The sequence below is a fragment of the Amblyomma mixtum genome, chromosome 4 (assembly GCF_055824585.1).
Source record: "Amblyomma mixtum isolate Tamu chromosome 4, ASM5582458v1, whole genome shotgun sequence".
Classification (NCBI taxonomy): Eukaryota; Metazoa; Arthropoda; class Arachnida; order Ixodida; family Ixodidae; genus Amblyomma; species Amblyomma mixtum.
In genome coordinates, this window is record NC_143015.1 from 149821534 (window position 1) to 149844186 (window position 22653).

General features: G+C 45.5%; 2 protein-coding genes across 2 annotated transcripts in view; one reads left to right on the plus strand and one right to left on the minus strand.

Annotated features, from left to right (window-relative positions):
- The first annotated feature begins 374 nt into the window (after positions 1–374).
- The window catches only part of LOC149348736 (uncharacterized), a 34553-nt gene continuing 12274 nt past the window's right edge, over positions 375–22653 (plus strand). Inside the window, exons 1-4 of the mRNA XM_089588293.1 lie at positions 375–667; positions 1241–1332; positions 4492–4601; positions 9082–9204. Coding sequence (XP_089444419.1) covers positions 541–667; positions 1241–1332; positions 4492–4601; positions 9082–9204 — 452 coding nt within the window. The 5' untranslated portion in view covers positions 375–540. The remainder of the gene's footprint in view (positions 668–1240; positions 1333–4491; positions 4602–9081; positions 9205–22653) is intronic.
- Positions 19286–22653, minus strand: part of LOC149348737 (uncharacterized) — a 34028-nt gene continuing 30660 nt past the window's right edge. The window contains exon 8 of the transcript XR_016292807.1: positions 19286–20157. The gene's annotated coding sequence lies outside the window, so the exon portion shown is untranslated. The remainder of the gene's footprint in view (positions 20158–22653) is intronic.

The following is a 22653-nucleotide window of genomic DNA, read 5'->3' on the forward strand; positions in this document are numbered from 1 at the left end:
TGCGGTAATGTTGATGGGCCTTGAACCACTTGAACCATGACTTGAACGATAGACTTCATGCTAACTTTTAATATTTCTTGTAAAATACTCGTTTTTAGTGGCAAGAACTTCAAATTATGATTCATAAATAGTGATTTATGCCTCTTACTTGCGTTCGTCACACGAAGGTTACTGCGTGTAGGTAAACTCAACATCTTCCACATCTTTACAAACTCAAATATATTTTTAGCTGTGGCTCTACAAATGACACAAGTGTCTACTGACCTCCTCGTCAATAAATTGGTGACAAATACAGCCAACGCTTCTGTGGCATCACTCGTTTAAGTCACATCGCTCTCGATCAGAGCGCTACGTAATTGACGCGGTCAGCGCGCGAAGCACGCAGTAGCATGGTTCCCGCGGTCGGATGCTCTTTGCTCCGTTCTGCAACATCATCGGCGGACGGAAATGCTGTGCTGCTGCCGATCCCGGTGCCGTGCCTCCCGTGCCGTCTAGCGATCCCCAGTTTTCGAACAACAGCGAGTGCGCATTGAGATCGTCATGAGCCTATCCGGAGACATGGAGAACAACACTTCGCACATCGAAGCTGAGACCAGTTTCGAGGTGCAACTCTACATCTACGACCTGTCCCGGGGAATGGCCAAGACGCTTTCGCCCATGTTTCTAGGTGACGTCTCTCGCTGGCTCGCTTCTCATATCCGCCTTTTGTTGTCGCCTTTCTCTCCGTTTCTTCGAGAATTTCCCACCGATGACGACCTTGAAAAAGCGGGCTAGTTGCCGACAGCGCGTTTGTTTATAAGTGCGGCGAAAAAAGCGCACAGCGATCCTCGGCATGTAACCGCGGAATGGGGGGTGTGCGTTTATAAATAGCCTTTTGCAGGCCGGTCCGGCTCCTCTAAGGATATCAGGTTGTGATGAATGCCCCCGCTAAGAGGAGACTAGTATGTGCGAATTTACACGTTGTCTCCCTGTATCGTTTTTCCCAGTGACGATCGCTTTTTTTTTTGGTCTGTCAACAGTGCAGCAAATAGTTGACACGGACGGACGGACGTTCGACCGTGTCTCGTTTGCCGCATTGTTCACTTACTGCGGCCCGGTAGAATGAGGTTTAAAGTGAGAATTTATTTTGTCACTTTGTCTTCTTTATCTCAGTGATCGTTTTTCCCGTTTTGATTATGACTTCCTGTGTTAGTGGCTGTCGTTGCACTCATCGAGTCGCTTGTTCTTATGTTCCGTGCAGGAAAGCAGCTACCAGGTATCTGGCACACGAGCATCGTAGTGTACGGCAGGGAATACTTCTTTGGTGCGATGGGAATCGAGAGTTGCGGAGTGGTAAGCAGCATATCTTCCTCCTTCGCCGCAGCCCCGCTGTGTGTAGTGTCTTGTTTGAGAGGTCATATCACGCGCGCTCGGAATGCTTTATACCGATGTCGTGGTTTATCGTCTTAGTTGGCAGCGAACTAAGAGGATAAACCACGACGTCGGTATAAAGCATTCCGAGCGCGCGTGACATTCCCAATGCGCACTAAAACTCTCTTGGACGTCGTGTGGACGTTTAGACATCCACGGGACGTCCATGGGAGTTTCAGTGCTCAATGGGATCCCGGCCGAGCTGCGCGCGGTAGTGTGTCATTATGGGGCTGTGGATGTGGCGCGGTCTTGCGCTCGAGTTGCCCCTCTCGCGAGATCCAGTGCTAGACCCTCTGGCTCAGCTGTCGAACGGTTTCTTCGCCTCAGCTGTGCAGTCCTATCCTGTAGTGCACAGTGAAGGACCTCACAGTTGCACATCATTGATAGAAAAAAGCAACTGATTGATGAACGCACCGTGCGCAAAGCAAGTTGCTAATTCTCTTCGCGCTACTAGCAGTAAGGCAGCGTAACAAAGTAGCAAGCTCAGTAGCAGTGCATTGAGTCCAAGTAAACCTGGCACTCTGCTACAGAAAAACATAATAATACGCATCAAGGAACTTAGAATGTAGAATGTGGGAGAAGTTCTTAGGAAACGTGATCAAAAACTCATGTCTGGGAATCGGTGGTTGCTTTACTAGCAGTAGTGATGAAGTGTTTGAGCCTGTCACACATTGCTTTGCTGCATTTCAACATAGCCATTGAAATTGGCAGCCGTGCCAAGAGATAAGAATGAATTCTTTTACTTATAAATTTCTCATGTCATCATCTGCCTACATTAAATGGGAACTTATAAAGTTTGTCCTTTTTGCCCCCAAAAGAAAAACAGGAGCAACTCCTTTCTTTAGTTGTGGTCTCGGGGAGCATGGTAGCTGTTGGCATGTTTTGGTTTGTTCACCACTGAGAGGCTATGTGTGAGAGAGATGGGGGTGTTATGCCGACAGTAGTAGGATACAACTTTAAAAAACAGCAGTTGCTAATACTGGTCACGGTGTCCTATCTTACTCTGCTGGTCATTTACAACAGTGAACAAAACCAGCTTTTCAAAAGTTTGAGCGCATCAAACAAGCCAGAGGTATCGAGATCCTAGAGGTTATGTTACACTTGCGTCACTTGATTAGCATCTTGTCTAGGCAGCAAAAAAAATAAAGCTATTACAGCAGTCTATTTTTGGTCGCGGAGGAATCCTGTTTGGCAGTCCTGAATGTGGGCAGAGCTTCACTGCAGACTTGGGTTGTATGCGACTATAATCATTATGAGTGTTATAGTCCGGTGGCTGTTTGTGAGGTCACTCCAGATCCGCTTAGATCTGTTGGGAGCTTTGTGGTGTGGGCAGCTAGTGCAAGCATATATTCTCTCAAACACCGGTGCAGTGATTCAAAGCAGAGAATACCCAGAAATGCAGGGAGCTTCATAAAGCTTTTCTACAGCATACTGAACCTAGTGTGGCGTGTTAAGGAAACAAAAAGATGTGAACTGCATTGGACAAAAGCTTTAATTGTTGATATTTCACACTTTTCGTGGCTTTGGTAGGCATTCTTTTTTTTTGCCTCTTTCTACACTAAGTTCAACAGTAATAACTCCATTAGCGAGAACAACCTTTTTGCTTCAGAAGTTTATACCAAGTTTTAAGAAAAGTAAAGGCATATGCTTTTGCCACAGATAAATTGCATTTCATTTCGGTGCCGCATTGGCATGGCCATTGTCATTTTCATTTAATAAAGGAATACTTGAAGGAGCTGAATACAAAATTCTGTGATCACATACTAACAATAACTATTCAATTCATCTGTTAGTTGCCCACTGCTGGCCCATTCTTTAAAACCAAGAGAGGAGTGCATTTCATCCTTTACGCCCATTAAGATGCCTTCAAATGGAATTGTTTAAAAGAGATCCGGCACAGAAAACAATGCTTTACTGCTTCATTTTCAATGCATAGCTTATCATGCCTTGTAGTGTAGTGTAAAGGGTTGAGGGCAAATGCGGTGACAGTACTCCATTTCTGCATCAGTGGCTGTGAAAACGTAAATGCCTTGCTGCGAGCTGTCAGACTAGCCTGTGCATTCCTTCTCGTGCTCTCTGCTAGTGTTCCAAACTAGGGATAGTAACACGGTCTGTGAGGCAGACTTGTCTTTCGGCAGTCCATTCTTGGTAAGCAGCCAACTTGCGTAATTTGACAGGATGCCCGTTTGTTCTTTACCTGTCTTCAGAGTGTAACCCTTGTTAGAAACGTGCAGGCCAGTTTTCGGTGGGTTCGTACATTATGTGAACAGTGCTTTTTGACATCTGTGATGCGTCTGGTTCTTCAAAGCTCTAGGTTGCTAGAAAAATTGCCTTTCTCTCCTTGCTCACAATGCAGGATTAGTATCACAGCATCCCTGACATCAAGACCTAAGAACTGACTGTTGAAACATGAAATTATTGTTTAGTAGATGGATTTTATGTGCCAAAGTTACGCTGTGGGCTATCACACTATGGCGCGCCATAGTGAAGTGCTCCGCAGTTATTTTCAATTACCTGTGGTTCTTTTAGTGTGCATCAAAATCCCAATGCGCAGGCATTTTGGCATGGCATCTTCATTGAAAATAACAGCTAAATGCTTAAGGCACTGAGTGACTGTGGCTCATGAAATGGAATTAGTCTACTTTTGACAAAGGCTGTTTGTTCTTAACCTGTGCACATGCTACGTGATCAAGTTTGTCCTGTCATTTCCCTTCTTATACTTTTTATTTGAGGTCCCGCCATGGTGTCTTAATGGCTTTTGTGTTTGACTGCTGGTCCCAAGGTCATAAGATTAAATCTTGGCCTGGCCACCATTTCGATGGAGGTGAAAGGATGGCCATGCCCGTGTGCTGTGCGATGTCAGTGCACGTTAAAGAACCCCAGGTGGTATGAACTGATCCGGAACCCTCTACTACGGTGTCCCCCATAGCCCATGTGTCGCTTCGGGGTGCTAAACCCCACATAACACACTTCTTTCTTGAGGTTGCAGTTGTGGCGTTTGAGACCCTTATCTGTGTACACACCCGAGTTTTTTGTTCTGGAGAAAACTGACTAAGGGATTCGTCGTTTCGCTCTATCCAGGGAGAGACCATCCTCAAGGAGCCAGACCAAATCCTGAGCCTAGGTCGCACAGAGTTACCGTACAGCCTCTTCCTGGAGTACATCTTTGCCCTGGGAGAGTCCGGCTACAAGTAGGTCTCATTCTTGGTCTAACTGGGTAGAGCATCCACTTTTCTTTTTTTCCTTTTTTCTTCAGCCTTTTTTAGCTTAAAAAAGCTTCGAGTGACGGTAGCCCTTTTGTCTTTGCTAGAACGAGATAATCTATCGATGCAGACCAGCGTCAGTTTGTCCTCAGGGTTGCTTTAAGAAAGTGGCTGTGTTTATTTTTTATGAAGTGGTGCTTTCTGCGGATTTTCTTCTTGCAAGAATTTCTTGAAGGTGCTTTCGATCAGCAGAATTATCATTGGTGAATCATTGCCCATCACTGCCTCTGAAGCTTTCGCTTCTTTCATTGTCTTCGTTGTGTTCTAAGCCACGTGTCTACGCTGACACTGGGATCTCAGTACACATGCCTGTTGTCTGATCTGAGCATTTGGTGCCAAGTTGCGCAGTAACCAAGTTGTACACATTTCATTGTTGATCACTTTTGGGAAGAGGATGCACGTGTTGATTGTTCCTTTCTACAATTCTGGCCACAGTGACTCACTCAGTGGTTAGGACACTCAACTGCTGAGCCTGAAGACACCAGTTCAATTAAGGTCACAGTGACTACATTTGTATGGAAAAAATATGCACAGCACCGGTATACTGCGCGATTATGTGATTATGGTTGTGGTGCTCGACTGCCGACCTGAAGCATGCGGGCACGCTCCCGCTGACGGTGATCACATTTCAATGGAGGCGAAATGCAAGAGGCCCATGTACTGTGTGAGGTCAGCGCAGGGTTAAGAACCCCAAGTGATAGAAATTATTTTAAGCCCTCTACTATGGCTTCTCTCATAGCCAGAGTTACTTCGGGACGTTAAACCCCATAAAACCAAACCAAACCCTAGTCGAAATCAGGAAGAAATGGGCTTGAGCAGGGCATGTAATGCAAACGCAAGATAACTGATGGTCATTGCGGGTAACAGATTGGATTCCACGAGAAGGTATGCATTCCAGGAGGCAGTGGAAAGTCAACTTAGGCTGATGATACAGTAAACCCCCCCCCCGGCTGTTGTAAACTCGGATATAGTAAAGTGAAACTGCTGTCCCATTTCGTCTCCCATGGATGACTGTACTTTTTCCATTTCGTCTCCCATGGATGACTGTACTTTTTTTTTGCTTATTATAAAGGTTTTTTTTTTTTTCAAAAAACCGGCTATAGTAAAGAGCGTCAGGCCGTCGCTACGTACCTTCCGCGGAATGACGACAGCGCGACGCGCGCGAGGCCGACATTCGGAGGTAAATGCATACCACAGAAGTACTTGTATTTGGGCGTGTTGGTTCATAACTTTTCAGGAGGACATAGGGGCGCAATAAAAGACACGGACAGAGAAGTAGACAGGGACGAGCGCTTACTATCAATAGGCTTTATTCGACGTAGACCGTTAATATACCTTCGCTTTACCCAAGCGCCACTAAGCGAATCACAAGCACGTGAGTTCCAGAGAACACCAAAAGAATTCCGAAGGCAGGCGATTACAGAAATCTATCTAAGAAAACCATTTCAGATCGGCGAAGTATCACAGATGAATCACTGATGCAGTTATCTCCGTTTTTTTCTGCTCCGCGAAAGTTGTCCGGTCTATGTGCACGGATAAGAAGAAAAGAAAAACTGCAAGAGTGTGGCGTAAAACACCGTAAGCCCCACGTAACCTGCAAGAAAGGAGTTGTATATGAGTTCCCGCTCACTTGCGGGAAGGTTTACGTTGGGCAAACTGGACGTTGCCTCAACCAGCGCCTTCTGGAGCACAATAACTCATTAAAGAAGACAGGCTCCCATCTCCCGGAACATTGCAAAGAATGCACTAAGAAAACTAAAGTCGCCTGTTTTCCCCGCTTATCGGACTGCAAAGTATTGTTGAGAAGCTGCGATCAGATTGAACGGGAACTGATGGAAGCCTATTACATTAGAAAAAACGGAGATAACTGCATCAGTGATTCATCTGTGATACTTCGCCGATTTGAAATGGTTTTCTTAGATAGATTTCTGTAATCGCCTGCCTTCGGAATTCTTTTGGTGTTCTCTGGAACTCACGTGCTTGTGATTCGCTTAGTGGCGCTTGGGTAAAGCGAAGGTATATTAACGGTCTACGTCGAATAAAGCCTGTTGATAGTAAGCGCTCGTCCCTGTCTACTTCTCTGTCCGTGTCTTTTATTGCGCCCCTGTGTCCTCCTGAAAAAATGCATACCAGAGAAATAAAACAGTGCTCTTTGAGATAGCTTCACCACCAAGCTCAGAAGCTGTGAGGAGAAGCCAACTTCTTAGCGTCCTTGGGGCCGTGAGACAAAGCACACGGCGTGCACAAAAAAAAAAAAAATTAAAGCTGGCTATGAACGCAGAAAGAAGGAGGCGCGGGTCGCTGAGAAAGGAAAGACGATAGAAATGCAGTGAAAGAGTAGGGAAGAGCAGAAAAGGGCGAACATTCGCAGCATGGCAGTGCGAAGCACAGGGAAGCGGCGGCAAGAAATGAGTTCGTTATATTTGTAGCCGCATTGCATTTGTGCAAATGCGGTACTTCCTCAAGACGTAAATAAAATTGAAAGCTTGATAACATGAAATGTGATAACTGAAAATAAATAATTATCCCATAAATGGACAATAAGAGCAGGATGGAAGGTATTTGTGAGTGTTCCTTTTTATAAACCAACACTGTGTTTAGTAAGTAGCTAATTAATTACTGGAGAGCATCCTCAGAGCCATGCCATCGCCAACAAATGATATAGTAAAGACCCTGATATAATAAAGCTTTCTTGCTGGTCCTAGTCAAAAGGAGTTCTACTGCATTAGGAAGTCTGCGGGGATAAAATGGCCACAGCTGGAATAGGAGAGTGCTAATTGGAGAGATATGGGAGAGGCCTTGGCCTTGCAGTGGACGTAGTTTGGATGATGATGGTGATGATTTTCTGACAAAAGAACGTTTTCATTACATGAGTAAATAGGGTAAAAACTCTTCAATCCTACACACGTTATAGGTGACTGGGCTCTCAAAAGTCTATGCCTCAAGGAACTATGGCATGAAAATGAAGTCGTCAGAACACGTGCATGCACATATAATGTGCTGTGATAAGCACAGAAGTGGAGACATGTATTTGTGATATCCAGCGAAAATTAAGGTGTGAGCTACATATACACTCTTGTTGTTGCCGTACCGCTTAGCAGATCAGTTGTGTGGTTTCGCAACTGCTGATCATTCAGGGCAGCGGATGCAAGCCTAACCTCTTCTGCCCTTGTAGAGATGCAGGCAGAATCAGATATTAATGGCGACAAATTTAGTCTATTTAGGAGCCTTCTTAGGAGAAAGGGGGATATGGTTTTCAGGAAAATGGCCGCAGGTGAAATCAAGAGCTTGAAACTTAGTTTTTGTTACTTTTTTTTTTTGTGAAAGAGCTCTACTTGTGTAGAAAAGAATCTCACTCAAAAACACATGACCAACGGATTCACCAGCATACCTCAGCCGTGCCATAGGGGTTTGAGCATCTGTCTCGTATGCATTAGGTGCTGCTTTCAGCCCCCAGTGTCACCTACCATTCTCGATTGGGTACAGGCTTTCCCCAAGTCTGGTGCTCGACTTCACAGAGGCGAAATGGTCGGGGAAACAAGTCTTTGACCTCACCTTGTGCAGATCAAACATGTAAACCACGGTGTTCCTTGACCAAGCTAGCCTCGTGACGTTAAAATGAAACCCTCGTCATCAGATTCACCACCTAATGCACCATTCTTAAAGGGGCCCAGAAACACAATCTTAGTTAACTGTTTTGCCTGTTGATTGCATAAAGTGAGTTATAATGGTGCTATTAGCGTCGGTAATACCGCATACATTCCGTTTTTTAATATTTTAATGTCCTCCCAAAAACAACTTCATGGCTCTGATGGTGTCGCCACACAGTGGCGGGTTTTTAGCAGCGGATATGACATCATCTGGCGCGAGCTTGATGACCGGACAAACAGTAAATATACTGCAAATTGTGTGAATAAATAGACACATTTTGTCACCTGTCTGCGTTTTATATTAGATCAACAAAAACAATTTGTTTGTCTTAGATAAAAGCCCTGTAAAGCAAGTAAAATAAAAATACACCACCAGGGGCGCTCTGGCATGGAAACAACGCTGCCAGTCTCACAGAGAGCAGGCAACCATGGAGTACAAACTTCCGCGACGTGCTCTGGCTGGCTGTTTTGATTGGTTGCGCCAGGTGCCGTCATTGGGAGAGCGAAATGGGAGTGGGAAGCCCCGCCAAAATCGAGTTGAGGGCAGCGTTTTGTTTGCTTGCATTTTGAAATTTCTTCACTCAATAACTCCCGTTCCTGTGCATCGATTCCTGTAATTCTTTTTAAGTCGGCATCTGTGTCACATAAAGAACCCACCTGAAGTATAGCCGGTATTCCCCCAGGCAGTGTTTCGCAGCCCCTTTAACCTTTGAAAACACTGAAACTGATTCATAAACCTGGTGCTTTGTTCCTCGCAGACCGCACACGTACGACCTGTTCCGTCACAACTGCAACAACTTCACGCAAGAGGTGGCTGTGTTCCTCACTGGCAAGTCCATCCCGCAGGAGATCCTGGACCTCCCGGAGGAGTTCCTCAGCACGTGAGTCAGTCTAAGTTTAAACGGGAATAGCTGAGAGGCACCACTAGCACAGGTTCCAAGAAAAATAATTGACTGAGCCAAAGTGGACCTTTCAGCGAAATTTGGAATCTGTTCGTCTCGGGGAGGGTCATCAGAGTCATGCAGAGAAAAAAAATTTTCGGATGCATACTCTCGAAATCCTGGATGCAAGTGGTGCAGAAATGCATGCTTATCATTTGCCCACAGAAGCCCATGTATATTATTTTCAGGCGTTCTTCTTCGTCTACTACTTCCTCTTCTTTATTATTCTCGTTTCGCTTGGATAACATGGATAACCTTGTATGTATATGCATCTTTGTATGCGGTCCACACTATACAGGACTATATGTACTATCGCGCATGTTTATAAGGTTTGTCTGTACTCGGAGCCGCCAGCAAGCGGCTTCATCACTTTGTTTGTGACGCCAGATACGACAAGGTTTTTGTCTAATGATCGCAGCCACGTGCAACTGCTTCTACATCGTTTGATATTGTCACAGCTGCTTTCGATGCCATATCTCGAAGATTCTGCGTCAGCTTTAAACTGAGTGTTGCTGCGAACAGTGGCGTTTGTGTTCTTCAACGACTGCCGAGCACCCTCGTTGCTATCTTCACCACTGGGTTGTTCAGTTCTCTGTAGGCGCCAGTCAGCCCAATAAACAGTTTCTCTTGGAAGCCTTTTGCTGTTGTCACCACCACGTGACGTCTGGTGGCAGTGTTGGGTACTGATCTCCAGCATATGCTTATGTATGTCTATGCTTGTGAAAGCAGTGCTGGTTTCTGTCATCATCTATGTGCGCTTGGACTCAGATGAGCTCTGCAGTGTGGACTCAAAAGTGTTTTCACAAAGTGCACATACAGAAGTTTGTCATGGAAATGTGCTGTGTGAGCCTCTGAGTTCATTTCTACATTACAACTCCCAGACTTTGCTTTCCCTGAGCCAGAGAATGGAACGTGGTAGCTCCTCAGAGCAGGAAAGGTAGGGATGCAGAAGGCAAAAAATGAGCTTGCAGGAACCGCTAAAGGGTGGATTTTTGTGGATTGTGAGTGTTCTATTGAACGATAGGAATAGGCTCTGCCTCTCTGGGTTATAACTTTCTCCAGTGAGGAATGGAGCTGTGTCGGGTATCTTCACGCAACGAGGTCTGCCAAGCTGTCATTGGAAAGTGAACTTCTTAGTGGTTGGACACCTGTTGAAAAAATGCACCCTAACTGTACTACTGGAAGAGTTATCGGAGTTTAAACGCGATGTCATGTGGCTTTGTGATGTGAAGTGTACGGGGCTGAAACAACAAGCATTCCTGCAGTTGTACTGTTCCATTCGGCAATGACAAGGGCTGCTGTCAAATTTGACAGTGGGCTGTGGGACACAGCTGTCAACACCTGCTCCTAGAACAGGAAAGATTTGAGCTACAAAGCTCCCTCACCGTCTCCCCACTGTTCAAAAGCTAGATGTTCTGAGAGTCGTGGGAAGATCGTCAAGGACTGCCTGACAGGAAACTGCACAGAACTGGATTGATTCATAAAGAAATAACACAAAACATAGACTGATTCTTGAGCACTAATTAAAGGGTAGAAGTCGTTGCAATAAAGCTCAACAAGAAATACATTTAAACCTCGATATAATCAACACGGATATCACAAAGTATCAATTATATTTATTTTATTTTATTTATTTCACATACTGTCAATCCCATTGGGATTTTTACAGGATGGGCATATAGTAAGAAGGTACAAAGCGAATACAAATGGAATGGTATACATTAAAAACACAGTTATTTGCAAGTAATTACATGAGTATAGGAAAAAAAAACACAGATAACAGAAAATAAAACACATAACGAGAGAGTATTTTTCACAGAAAAGGGTGCAATTTCATACATTGTAAGTAATATGTTCATACAGGTGCTGTTACATGCAGTGATACAAGTGGTCTGTTGTACTTGAATAATTATGATTTAATTATCTATTTAATTATCGCGCAACTGTTCTTCTACCAAAGTTACAAATTTCTGCAAAGATGTATTAGTAGTAATAGAGGGGTTCAAACTATTCCATTCTTTTATGGCAAGCGGGAAAAATGAATATCTGAAACAGTCGGTTCAGAATGCGTACTCTTTAAGGGTTAATGGGTGCTTATGCCGGGATGGTCTGGATTCATCTACAGATATATATATAACGAAGTATCTATGTTTAATGTGTTATGAACTAATTGGAACAATAATATATGAAACTGTTCCTAAATATTGTTATAGGGGGTTCTCTACAAAGAACTGTGCAGTGCTAAAAGGTGTTCTATGATCAAACGGGGTTTGACATAAAACGTATATATCAGATTGCCGAGCACCCAGATGTGCTCTCTCTAGTGGCAGGCGTCAGGCTCCCCCTCATGACAGGAGTGGCTAGTGGTGCTGGGACAAGCATTTGCACCACGGTTCACAGTTTATCTTGCTCGTGCTGACAGCGCTAGATATAGGAAGGTATCGAGGCGTGGACAACTGGTAGTCATACGGTCGGCACCGTTAGCACCTCTCGCACCCGTCTATAGTGCCCCACAACCAGCAGCATGGTCGATTGCAGCCTTCCAGTAGTCATCCTCTGGTCACGTCAGCTGTCATGGAGGTAGTCAAAGCAGTGATAGTTTTCATTCTTCCATCCGATTTTTTAGGCAACACCGCTGTGATGCGGGAAGCCGCCCGCCCAAACTAGCATGTGATCTGTCGCCTCCGTGTGCGGGTGGTGCTATGCGGGGAAGCTACCATAACTGGCGTTTGGCACTTGGATTTTTGCGGTGTCTAGATTCACCGCGAAGGACTTCAAAACTGCATTAAAACTTTGCACAATGTTCCTCCCAGTTTCTGTCCTTTAAAGGGAAACTGCATCACTTCTTGAAAATTCCGCAAACTTCAAGGATTCATACCTATATAGGCTGTAGGTATAGCATGCCACGTGTTCTTGTGCTAGCGTTTAAAATAATAACGTAATCGAGTTGAATTTTAGGCTTCTCCTCAATGCAGTGGAGAAGTGCAGGCAAGTTTGGTTTGACATGACGGGAGGTGAGATTTCAAATTATCGCTGCCGGCTACTACACGCCACCGTGCCTTGTTTGATGCTGCTGACGCTCGTCCTGTCTGCATCTTTTCTGTGTCCTGTCTCCTGCGTAGTTTTATGTCTTCAGAATGCCAAACAACTTTCGGCGAACTTTGCCTTCAAGGGCGTTGGTTTTTTTCCTTCAAAGTAACACTTATGCGTTGGAAATGTACCGATGCCTTCGATGACGTCATCATGCACCCCCTCACTTGGCACTGTGCGCTGCGGAGAAGCTTGAAGGCCGTTGCGATTTTAATCATCAATAACATCACCATTTCAAGCCCAGAAGGAATTCGCATGCTTTACCTGCTGGTTTTACACATTCGTGGACTTCTAAAATCAATGCAGTTGCCCTTTAACTGATTAAATTATGCTTCTTCTGCTGAAGTTTTTGGCAAAATTTCGTATTACAAATTCCCTTATATCGAACCATTTTAAGATTTTTTTACCTATTCACTGCAATGAGGTTTGATTGTAGATAAAAACTGAAAGCAGGGCAGGCCTATACATCAGTATCAAATCATGGAGATGAAACAGCCATAAGGGTCTGTGAAAATTTTGAGCCTATACAATGAATAAAGTAAGGTATTCCTCAGTATTTTATTGGGTGACCTCAATGCTAAACTTAGGCAGAAGTTTGCAGGCAAAAACCCAGTTGAAAACTGTGGTGTGAGCTCCAGGTTTGATCAAGGAGAAATGTTGGTGCTGTTAGACTGTAAAGGTAACATAAGAATTATGAGCATGCTTGTTCAGAGAGGACGAGGGCCTGAGGCCTGACATTTTTAATAAAAAAGTGAAGTTGTGAAATCTTCAGGGAAAACATATCTTTATGTGCTGGTCCCAAATATGTCATTTAAATACGTACAAAACAAGTCTTCTTGGACTTTTACGGTATGTTACATGAGGTGAGCAGAGCATTTAAGGAATTTTGCTGCACAGAACTTCTTGAAGTGATTGCCATTAGTGATACTTTATATCAAGGAATGTAATAAGGGCAAAATTATCATCCTCCCCAAGGCTTCTAGCTTCCCACGAACCCACAAAAAATTGCAGATTTTAGCATTGTTTGCAGAATTGTTTGTTACCAGTAAGACTGTCTTTTTTTTTTGTAATGATTTTGAGTTCGTGGCTGTCAGCAGGAATAATGGAATGATGCAGTGTCGTTAATTTAATCGTCTAAATTTTCTTCAAACATGCAATCTTGTAACGAATGAAGTTCTGCTGGTGCTTCTACACGCTTTCTCCCCCAGCTGCTCAAGCAAACTAGTGATGCCAGCAAGCTGCCCGCACACTTCTGTGGAATGAATCATAACACTGGCACCAGTCGCAGGCAGTACTATTACCATATTCACACAAATGTAATGGCAGTTGTTTTTTTTTTTCCCCCAAGTCATCTGTGCTTGAAAGCACCTCGCAATATATCTAGAACTAAACTACGAACGTAATGTGAATTTTTTTTTCCTCTTCAATATACCCACTGTGAGCTCACCCATTAGGCTCACAAGTTCCGAGGAGAAACCAACTTCTCAATGCCCTTAGGCTATCAAGGCCGCATGCTTTAACGCGCGGGAGGATTCTCGCACTATATTGTGGATTCTTTTTGCTCACTTCGCGGAGTTCAAAATAATCCGCCACTGAAAATTCGGGTCCTTAGTCCTGCCTAGTTCAGTAATTGTGACCTGTGCAGTATTATGGACTTCGTTGCAGAACTGCCACACACCTCATAGAAACGTGTACATATTCACCACTGATATTTTGCACCCTGCGGAGCCGGCAAATTCGATTTTCTGGCCTTCCTCTTGCCACACACGTTTTATGAGGTCTCGTGTAGCGACAGCAGCGCAAGAAACGTAGCCTATGAAGATAAGTACCTTGAGTTTGTTTCATGCCCTATTAATTTTGGATCTATTAAATCTATCTGAAATTGGTGTTCTGCAATCATTAGATCACAATGCAAAAGAGCAAAGTTGTAGCTAGGCTTGCACAAAGTGCTTTAAAGGGCTTGCAACTGGTAAAAACGTGTATCATGATTATGATAGAAATGATGAGATCTTGCCTTATATTACAAGAATTGCGGACTGCAGTATGGTAGAAACAAGGTTTTATTATTATTATTATTATTATTATTAGTAGTAGTAGTAGTAGTAGTAGTAGTAGTAGTAGTAGTAGTAGTAGTAGTAGTAGTAGTAGTAGTAGCAGTATTAAAAGGACAGGGTTAATTGGAGAGACATGGGAGAGGCCTTTGCCCTGCAGTGGGCATAGTCAGGCTGAGGATGATGATGAATTTAACACTGAAAACCACATAAAACAAGCGGAAGTGATATCCTGTGGTATTGGTACATCCCACCACATGACTACTCCTCGTTAAGACTCCCTTCAGAACAAACTTGTTGAGACCATGAAAACTTATTCACCTTATCAGAAGTTCGTCTTAACAGAAGTGCCCTCAAAAGAGATACTTGAGCATGCTAGGTGTGTCCAAATATTGTTACAAGAAAACCATGTTTAAAATTGCCTTGCTGTGAAAGGATATGCAAATACAGCATTTATCCCACTATGCGTGAAGTGAGTGGAAGACTGAGGTGGCAAAGCAAGTTCGCATTATCTCACTTGAAAATAATCTTTCTGTAGTTCTCTTTTTCCGCCATCTTCAAAAATGCCCTGCTAGGCAGCCCTGCATTGTCTTCTCGTCTCGCGTTTTCTGCCCCATAGCTGTCACCACTTCTACAAGTAACTGCACTACGCGCCTTTCTGTCCGCCACAGGCAATGCTTGCGCGGCGTCGAGATTTGGCCACGTCAGATCTCTGCACCCAAGCGCAGGCGGCCTACTTTTTCCGCACCGGCAAGAGAGCTTCCCTTCAAGAATAAGCGCCCCTGGAAGACAGCTTCTCCACAGCTTTGCGCGAAGGTGCGCGGAAGATACCTTGCGGTGGTGCGCTTTCTACGTAGAAGCGATTTTAACGCTATAAGCCGGTGTCGGCGGCGTTGACCGTGAGTGAAAAATCTCAGAACCATTAATAAATAAAAACGAGTAGGAATTAATAAATTAATAAATAAATTAACAATACATAAAACCGCCACGCCAGCTTGATGGTTTGGACTGAACAAAGGCAAATAGGGGTGAATAGAGGTGTTGTCTTTGAAGAGTGCCTTAGAGACATGTACTGTGGTATCCATTCCTTTCGTGTGTACACCGAGATATGAGAGACATCTGTATTTCCTTTCCATAAAACCAATTTTCATTTCATTTTCCTTAAAGGGCAACTGCAACGCTTTCTTGCGAATTTCGCGATATTCAAGGATTCAAATCTATATAGGCTGCAGGTAAAGCATGCCAAGTGTTTTTGAACTAGCATTTAAAATAGCGACGTACTAGACTATTCAATTTTGCGTTTCTCCTCAATGCACCAGAGGAGTGCAGAGAAATTGAGCGTGATGTCATTGAAGGTATGATTACCCCTGTCGTCGGCCACACCCTTCCTTGACTCGTTAGACGCCGCCAAAGCAGGGTTTGCCTTCGGTGGCGTTGGTTTTTTTTTTTCCTTCAAAGCAGGCGTTTGTGCGTTGGAAATTCACTGATACCTTCGGTGACGTCATCATGCGCCCCCCACTTGGCGTTGTGCGCTGCGGAGAAGCTTGCAGGGCGTCCGGATTTGAATCGGCGATTACTTCACTACTTAAAGTGCTAGCCCAAAAAGACTTCCCATGCTTTACGTACAAGTTTCACATGTTTCACTTTCTTAAGCTGGTTGATTTTTTAAACCTATGCAGTTTCCCTTTAAGGCCCTTACGGCGCGGTTCAGGTATCCACCTAGGTATGAGAGAGACAGCCGTTGCTTCCTTTCCTTAAAACCGATTATAATTTTGCTTCCCTTAGGGCGCGGTTCGGGTGTCCACCTAGATATGAGAGATAGTCGTTTCCTTAAAACCTGTTTTCATTTCATTTTCCTTCCCATATGGCGCGGTTCGGGTGTCCACCGAGATATGAGAGACAGGCGTCATTTCCTTTCCTTCGGGCAAGGCGTCGCGTCGAACTGGCGATGGCGTTCGCAGGACCCCCTGGCAACGCTGCAACACGCTGTCGCGTCCCACTCTCAAACACGAAGCTTAAGCGTCCTCCAATTTTTTTTATGCGCTTTGTAGAAGCTGAGTCATCTGTGGTCAAAATTTTAATTTCAGCGTCTTCGCGCGGTTTCCCCTCTCCTTTCGTCTTTCGTCACTTTTTGCGCGCTGAAAGGTCAGCGCTCCTCCGCCGGCCCCACCGCCGACGCGCGCGGGAATTCCCCGGGAGGGGGGGGGGGGGGGGGGGGGGCGACTTGAGCGACGCAGCTGACTGGCCACGGTAGCTGCGTGACGTCAGAAAGAATCTAACCAATAGCCATCTCTTAACGGAGATACGCAGAAGCGTGAAACGGAGGAGGGCGCGAGCATGAAAAAGCCGCCGGAAAGGGCTCGCCAACTTTTGCGCGCGATTGTGTGTTCTCTGCTGCGTGTAGATGTGTATTATTTGACTGTGGTGTTCATGGGACCGCACCGTAGCGATTGAACGAGTGTAAGTACTCTCCGAAGTCCATGTAAATAATTGGAAACGGAGAAAGCGGGTAAAGAGGGGGGAAATCGGATCCTTAAAATTCAGTTGTCGGTCCCGTTAATCTTTATATTAAAAATATATCAGTGCAACGACATCACGACATACATAGCAAGAAGCCGCCGCGGTGGCTCAGTGGTTATGGTGCTCGGCTGACGACCCGAAAGACGCGGGTTCGATCCCGGCCGCGGCGGTTGAATTTCTATGGAGGCGAAATTCTAGAGGTCCGTGTACTGTGCAGTGTCAGTGCACGTTAAAGAACCCCAGATCTTCGAAATTTCCGGAGCCCTTCACTACAGCGTCCCTCATAGCCTGAGTCGCTTTGGGATGTTAAACCCCATAAACCAACCAACACATAGCAAAAGCCTGCCTCTAGCTGTGCCACGGCCGCTAGATACAAAGCGCGAAGCACCTCGCTTTGCGCTTTGCATCAAGCGGCCGTGGCTGTACATCTCAAACTACCCGCGCTGAGAAATAATCGGTCCTTCCTCCTCCCCCAAAGAAGAGAGTAGACCCACTTCCTGGCGGCTGGGGAGAGCTGTTTCAGGTGCCTTATTTCATAACAATGACGGGAACCGCCAGTCGTCATGTCTGCCTGTTTCGTGAGCGCTAGACCGGCGGCGGGGAAAAGGGCTATTTTTACCGACCGAAGCGCCGTCGCAAAGTTGGTGTGCCAACGAAACACCGCAGTGATGAAGATCGAGGAGGCAAGAAAAAAGAAACAAATTCTGACTGATACTTATGCTTTCCTCAACCTGATCATGGTTTTTGTGTATATATTGTGACGAATCCGATAACCGAAGACTCTGCGAGCCACCACCGCCGAATAAAGAGTGAAGTCGAAGGCCAGAAGTTCAAGACAATTTACACTACTCTTGGTAAATGCCAAAGTTGCGTGAGAAAAGGCGGAGAGAAATGGTTAAGGTATACGTGTTCACGTAACGCAGCGCAAGCCTCAGCGTTGTTTTTGTTTTTGAGAAAAGGAAAGGGCGCAGTCACTAGACTCCTTTAGCATACCGTGTATCGTGTTACCGTTGCTGGAGTACCGGTAGCCCGCTTACCGTCAGTGCGCAGGTCGCCTTGAGGGCGCCAGATTGCGCGCGCATGCCTTCCGCATCGGGACTGATCAGTGCGTGCGCACTGGCGGTGGGCGGGCTAACGGTACTCCAGCAACGGTAACACGATACACGGTATGCTAAAGGTGTCTATCAGGCACCTTTAGCATAGCGTGTACCGCGCTATCGCTACTGGAGTACCCGGAGCCCGCGCGCAGTCAGTGCGCAGGTCAACTTGTGAAGAGGCAACGTAGTGGAGGGCTCCGTATGAATTTTGACCTCGTGGGGATCTTTATCGTCTACTGACAACGCAGAAGTGAGGATGTGCTCGCGGAGAGTAAGGTTCCATTCCGGATTTAGCTGTAAAGAAGATAGTTAAAGGCCTACTTGACCGAAAGTTTACTTCGGCTAATTTTGCGCTGTAAATAGCGCACGTTATGAACAATATTTATATTTAATATTAGGGCTGTGAAGCGTCTAGAATTTTAGTTAGAAGCGTTCAAAAACCTCTGTAGCAGACGACGCAGTCCCCTAGCGGTGTGCTGGACAACTAACAAACCTGACCGGAAATGACGCACAATTGAGACACCGGCATCGCCGGCTCGCCAGTTTCAGGCGTTCAGAAGTGAGTGCGCGCTCCTTGTAAGCTCTTCTTCTGGCGCGTTTCTGGCTGTTTTTACCGTGAAGCTCGATGGTCTTCGAGAAAAATAAACTGCTAGCATCATGTTAACGAAGTCCGTGGCCGCGGAAAGGAATGCGAGGATTGCGGAAAGCACCATGTATGCCTTTCGGCCACTGCCCTTCACTACCGATCTCGAAAGCTGGTGTCAGCTGTCTGGCGCTCAGATTTTAACGTAAATTCCCCTCTCTTCTTCAAAAAATATAATGGTGGGTGACTGACGCTTCTGCCTCGCGCTAACCCCTTTTGTGGGTTGGGCTTTGTCAATAGACCTGTCCCGGTCTACATTATGCATCAGAGCACGTACGTGTTTCTGGCCCGATCGGCAAAGCATGCCACGAACCGAGAGGGTAATAATTCGGAGAAGAAAGGCTTCGAGGCGTGTCTAATCGGGAGAATAAAGAGGACGGAGGACCGGTCATCACAAGCTAGCTTAGCCGGTTCAGAAGCTAAAGTGGACGGTTTTGCTCATCGAGCAGCGCCTTTTTGACATGTAACAAGTGAAGGCGGGCTAGTTGGTGGTTGACATTGGAGTACGTATTGCAAAACGACGAGGGACGAATAGGGGAAAGCACAGGACAAGACGCGGATCCGCATCTTGTCCTGTGCTTTCCTCTCTTCGTCCCTCGTCGTTTTGCGCGGTTGCAGTATGCACTTCCTTGCCCTTTTGACGGCACGTTGTTCACACCAGGCAGAAGTCTAAGGGAAGGTCTGCTTCGTCTGAAAAGGAATCAGCATATGCACGCGTTTACTGAACGTACAGCTCTGCCCAATGCGCAATAATGCCGTCGTGCGCCGAGTGTATCTGCTGCCTCGAAGATTCGCAGGCCGGGCTGAGAATCCTGGAAGGCCACATGAGCGTTACTGAAAACGTCGAATTTCTTACTGCCTCACGCCGTTCATACTTGAGGTCGATTACAGGAGGCTTCAGCGTTACCATTCGAGGCTCGTCTCCAAGGCCTCAGAGAATTGAACGCATGTTATTTGAATGATAATATTTTCAAAGGAAGACAACACGTAATTTTGATTATATGTTCTGCATTATTACTCAGTCGGTACAGACACACTGCCTACGGTAATTTGCGCGGTGGGTGTAAACGGTCGACTGGGGTCCGGCAACCACGTCGTTCTGCCCAGCTGTGTGGTTTGAAAAGATTAGAAAAGCTTTTCCGTCCCTGCAGTACACGGGCTGTGAGTGATTCTAGGTAAATATAGAGTAATGAACGCAGCGCAAAAGTTTTTGTTCATTTGAACCGGCATGTATTTCTCAACGCGCAGTGGCTGGCTCGACCGAGGCGCGCAAACATGAACCAGCCCACCATCGGCACCGCATTGATGCCACGGTCCTCGAAGAGAAAAATATATATTTATTTTGCAACACAAATTTTGCTTCTGGCATATTATTTCGCTTAACGCAGCACTTAATTCTCTTCAGCTCTCTTTTTGCACATCCATCTGTTTTTATTGATTTAACTGGCGTTCACAGCACCTGTTCCAAATTTCTGTGCGCAGGCAGGAATACCTTTCGATGGGGGAGAAAAATGAGAAGCAAAAGGAGAAAGCAGGTCATTTTTTTTATCAAGACAACAATTGCACGCACAGCAGAGCGCACATGTGCTGTTGGCACGCGCGTGCCCGCTCAAAAAAGCCAACTTGATAATACAAGCACTTCTATTTGGCCTCCATTTGAATATGCTTCCTTTCTCCGCTATGTCCGAACTTTGCGCAAGCTGTAATCGAATACTGTCAGGCAAACAACGCTCACCAATTGCATTGCGGTGCGATCATCTTCGCTGAGGTTGAGCGAGGAGTTTTCTAGTCTACTACAGCAAATAAAACACGTTTAAAACTTTTTCTAGGGTCTTTCATCCGTTTTAAGATGTGTGTTTTCACATATAACCAGTATTTACCGCACAAAGTGCTGCACGCGCTACCGGTACCAGCGCTTTGCTCGGGCCGCAACGAGCAGACGCTCCGAGCCTGTCAGGCCTCCAGTCTCAAACATGCGTCACTTCCGGCGGGCGGCAATGGCGCCCGTTTTTCCAGTTTCGGTATTGAAAACTCCGATTTTTGCGCGCCTTTGGCACCGTAACTGCTTGAAACTGGAGCGTAATGTCTTGTAGGTAGCATAATACGGGGGTGTACTATGAAAAAACAACCTTTTTACGGTTTGAAAAATTTCGGTCAAGTAGGCCTTTAAGTGCATAGAATGACGTCATCACATAACGATCGGGCCACATGACGCGTTGGCCTCAGTCACATGACTGCGGACTACGGGTCACGTGACTGCATGTGTATGGATGCGCGAATATAATCCTCTAATAGTGAATCGATCGAATATCCTGCTATTCGATTCAATGAACGAATCAAATATTGCATGTTCAAAACCATTCGAAACTTTTCGAATAATAGACGATATGCGAAATACGCAGCGCCATCTCTCGGCGCTCCGAGAACTAAGTCCGCCATGTTGGCACGGTACAGAAAACGAAACCGCTGCCCAGCGTTGGGTTAAAACGGCTGCGCTTCGTTTGAAATGTAAAATGCCGATGCAGTGTTGCGCTACCCTCTCTACTGTGAAAAGACACTACGATGCGTGCCAGTACTATAGGTGCGTTCCAGCTTTTCGCTTTTCTATTTTTTTTTACTCCGTCCCAACGTTTCAGTAACACAAAACGCCATGCGAGGTATCATATGTGTCAGCACGCGGATCAGAGCGCAGCTTTCGCTTTCTGCGCTGATTTTTGACAAATCTCTCGAGGTGATTTGCGTTTAAATTAAGATAAGGACCACAGCCTTTGTTGTCGCTGATCAAAATTAGAAGCCGATTTCGTGCATTTATCAACTCTTCGGTCGGGCGTGAATATATATATAGACGCATACTTGAACAACGTAAAAGAGAAGGTAATCTTTTTGAGCGGCCCAATCGCTCGTGCCGCGGCGAAATAAGTTCACTCGAAGAACCATATGCCGATTACTGCTTAGTTTAATTGCTACGTGTTCAGTTAAGTTTTTCCCGTGTTCAATTAGTTTTAGAAGGGTGAGCAAACTCTCTGGACCATACGCATATGTTATGCGCGTTAAGGAGTCTTTGTGAAGCAATACACCCTACGTATAAAAACTGAGGTGCGAATGCTTTATTTCTTGAGGATTCCTATACCTTCGATATCTGCAGCGACGAAAATCTAAAAAAAAAAGAAGCGAATAATATAGCTACTTTATTATGAAGGAGGGACGCATTTCTAAGCTAGAAAGTACGTGCAACAGTGTTCTGAAAACGCTTCAGGCCATCAGATTTTATTATCGTTGTGGCAAGCTCCAACAGCTTGCTTCGCAACAAAGCCATTTGTCCAAGTTTGGGAGTAAGCTAATTAAGTTTCGGAAGCAACCGAACATGCTAATTTCGCCCCTGCACACACAGCTAGACCAGCGTATCGAGTCCGTGCATGCACCTAAAGCTGTAGCATCTTTCTATAATCAAGCCGCCGCGGTGGCTCAGTGCTTATCTGAAAAAAAAAAAAGCTGCGTCTTTGCTTACAATATTTTGAATTATATGTGCATGCCTACTTTCCTCTTGTTAATGCTGACTGACTGCGTCTTAAGCAGGACGCGGTTTCAACGAATTGTGGCGAAAATCAACCGACGCCGGGCTCTGAAACGGTGACGTTGAAAACCGCGGATGCGCATTGCACATTACAGTAAAGGAATCGAATTACGCAGCTGGTCGAGGGTCTTGAGTGATTATACTGCAATGCACGAAGCTCCTGGCGTCGGCGCGAACGAAAGTTCGCACTGTCACAGAAGTTTGTCAACACACGTGCGCACTCACCGCAAAATAACCGCTCGCTACCCTACCAGATGAATTCGCGTCCACCTGGGAATAAAATAGCCATGATAATGCGTGATGCTTGAACTGGTGCTTTAATGCGAGCATTAAAACGACAACAGCACACGGTCACGGTTCGACTTTCCAACCCACTTTCGAGTGCCGATTATTGCGATCATCAGCGCCAGACTT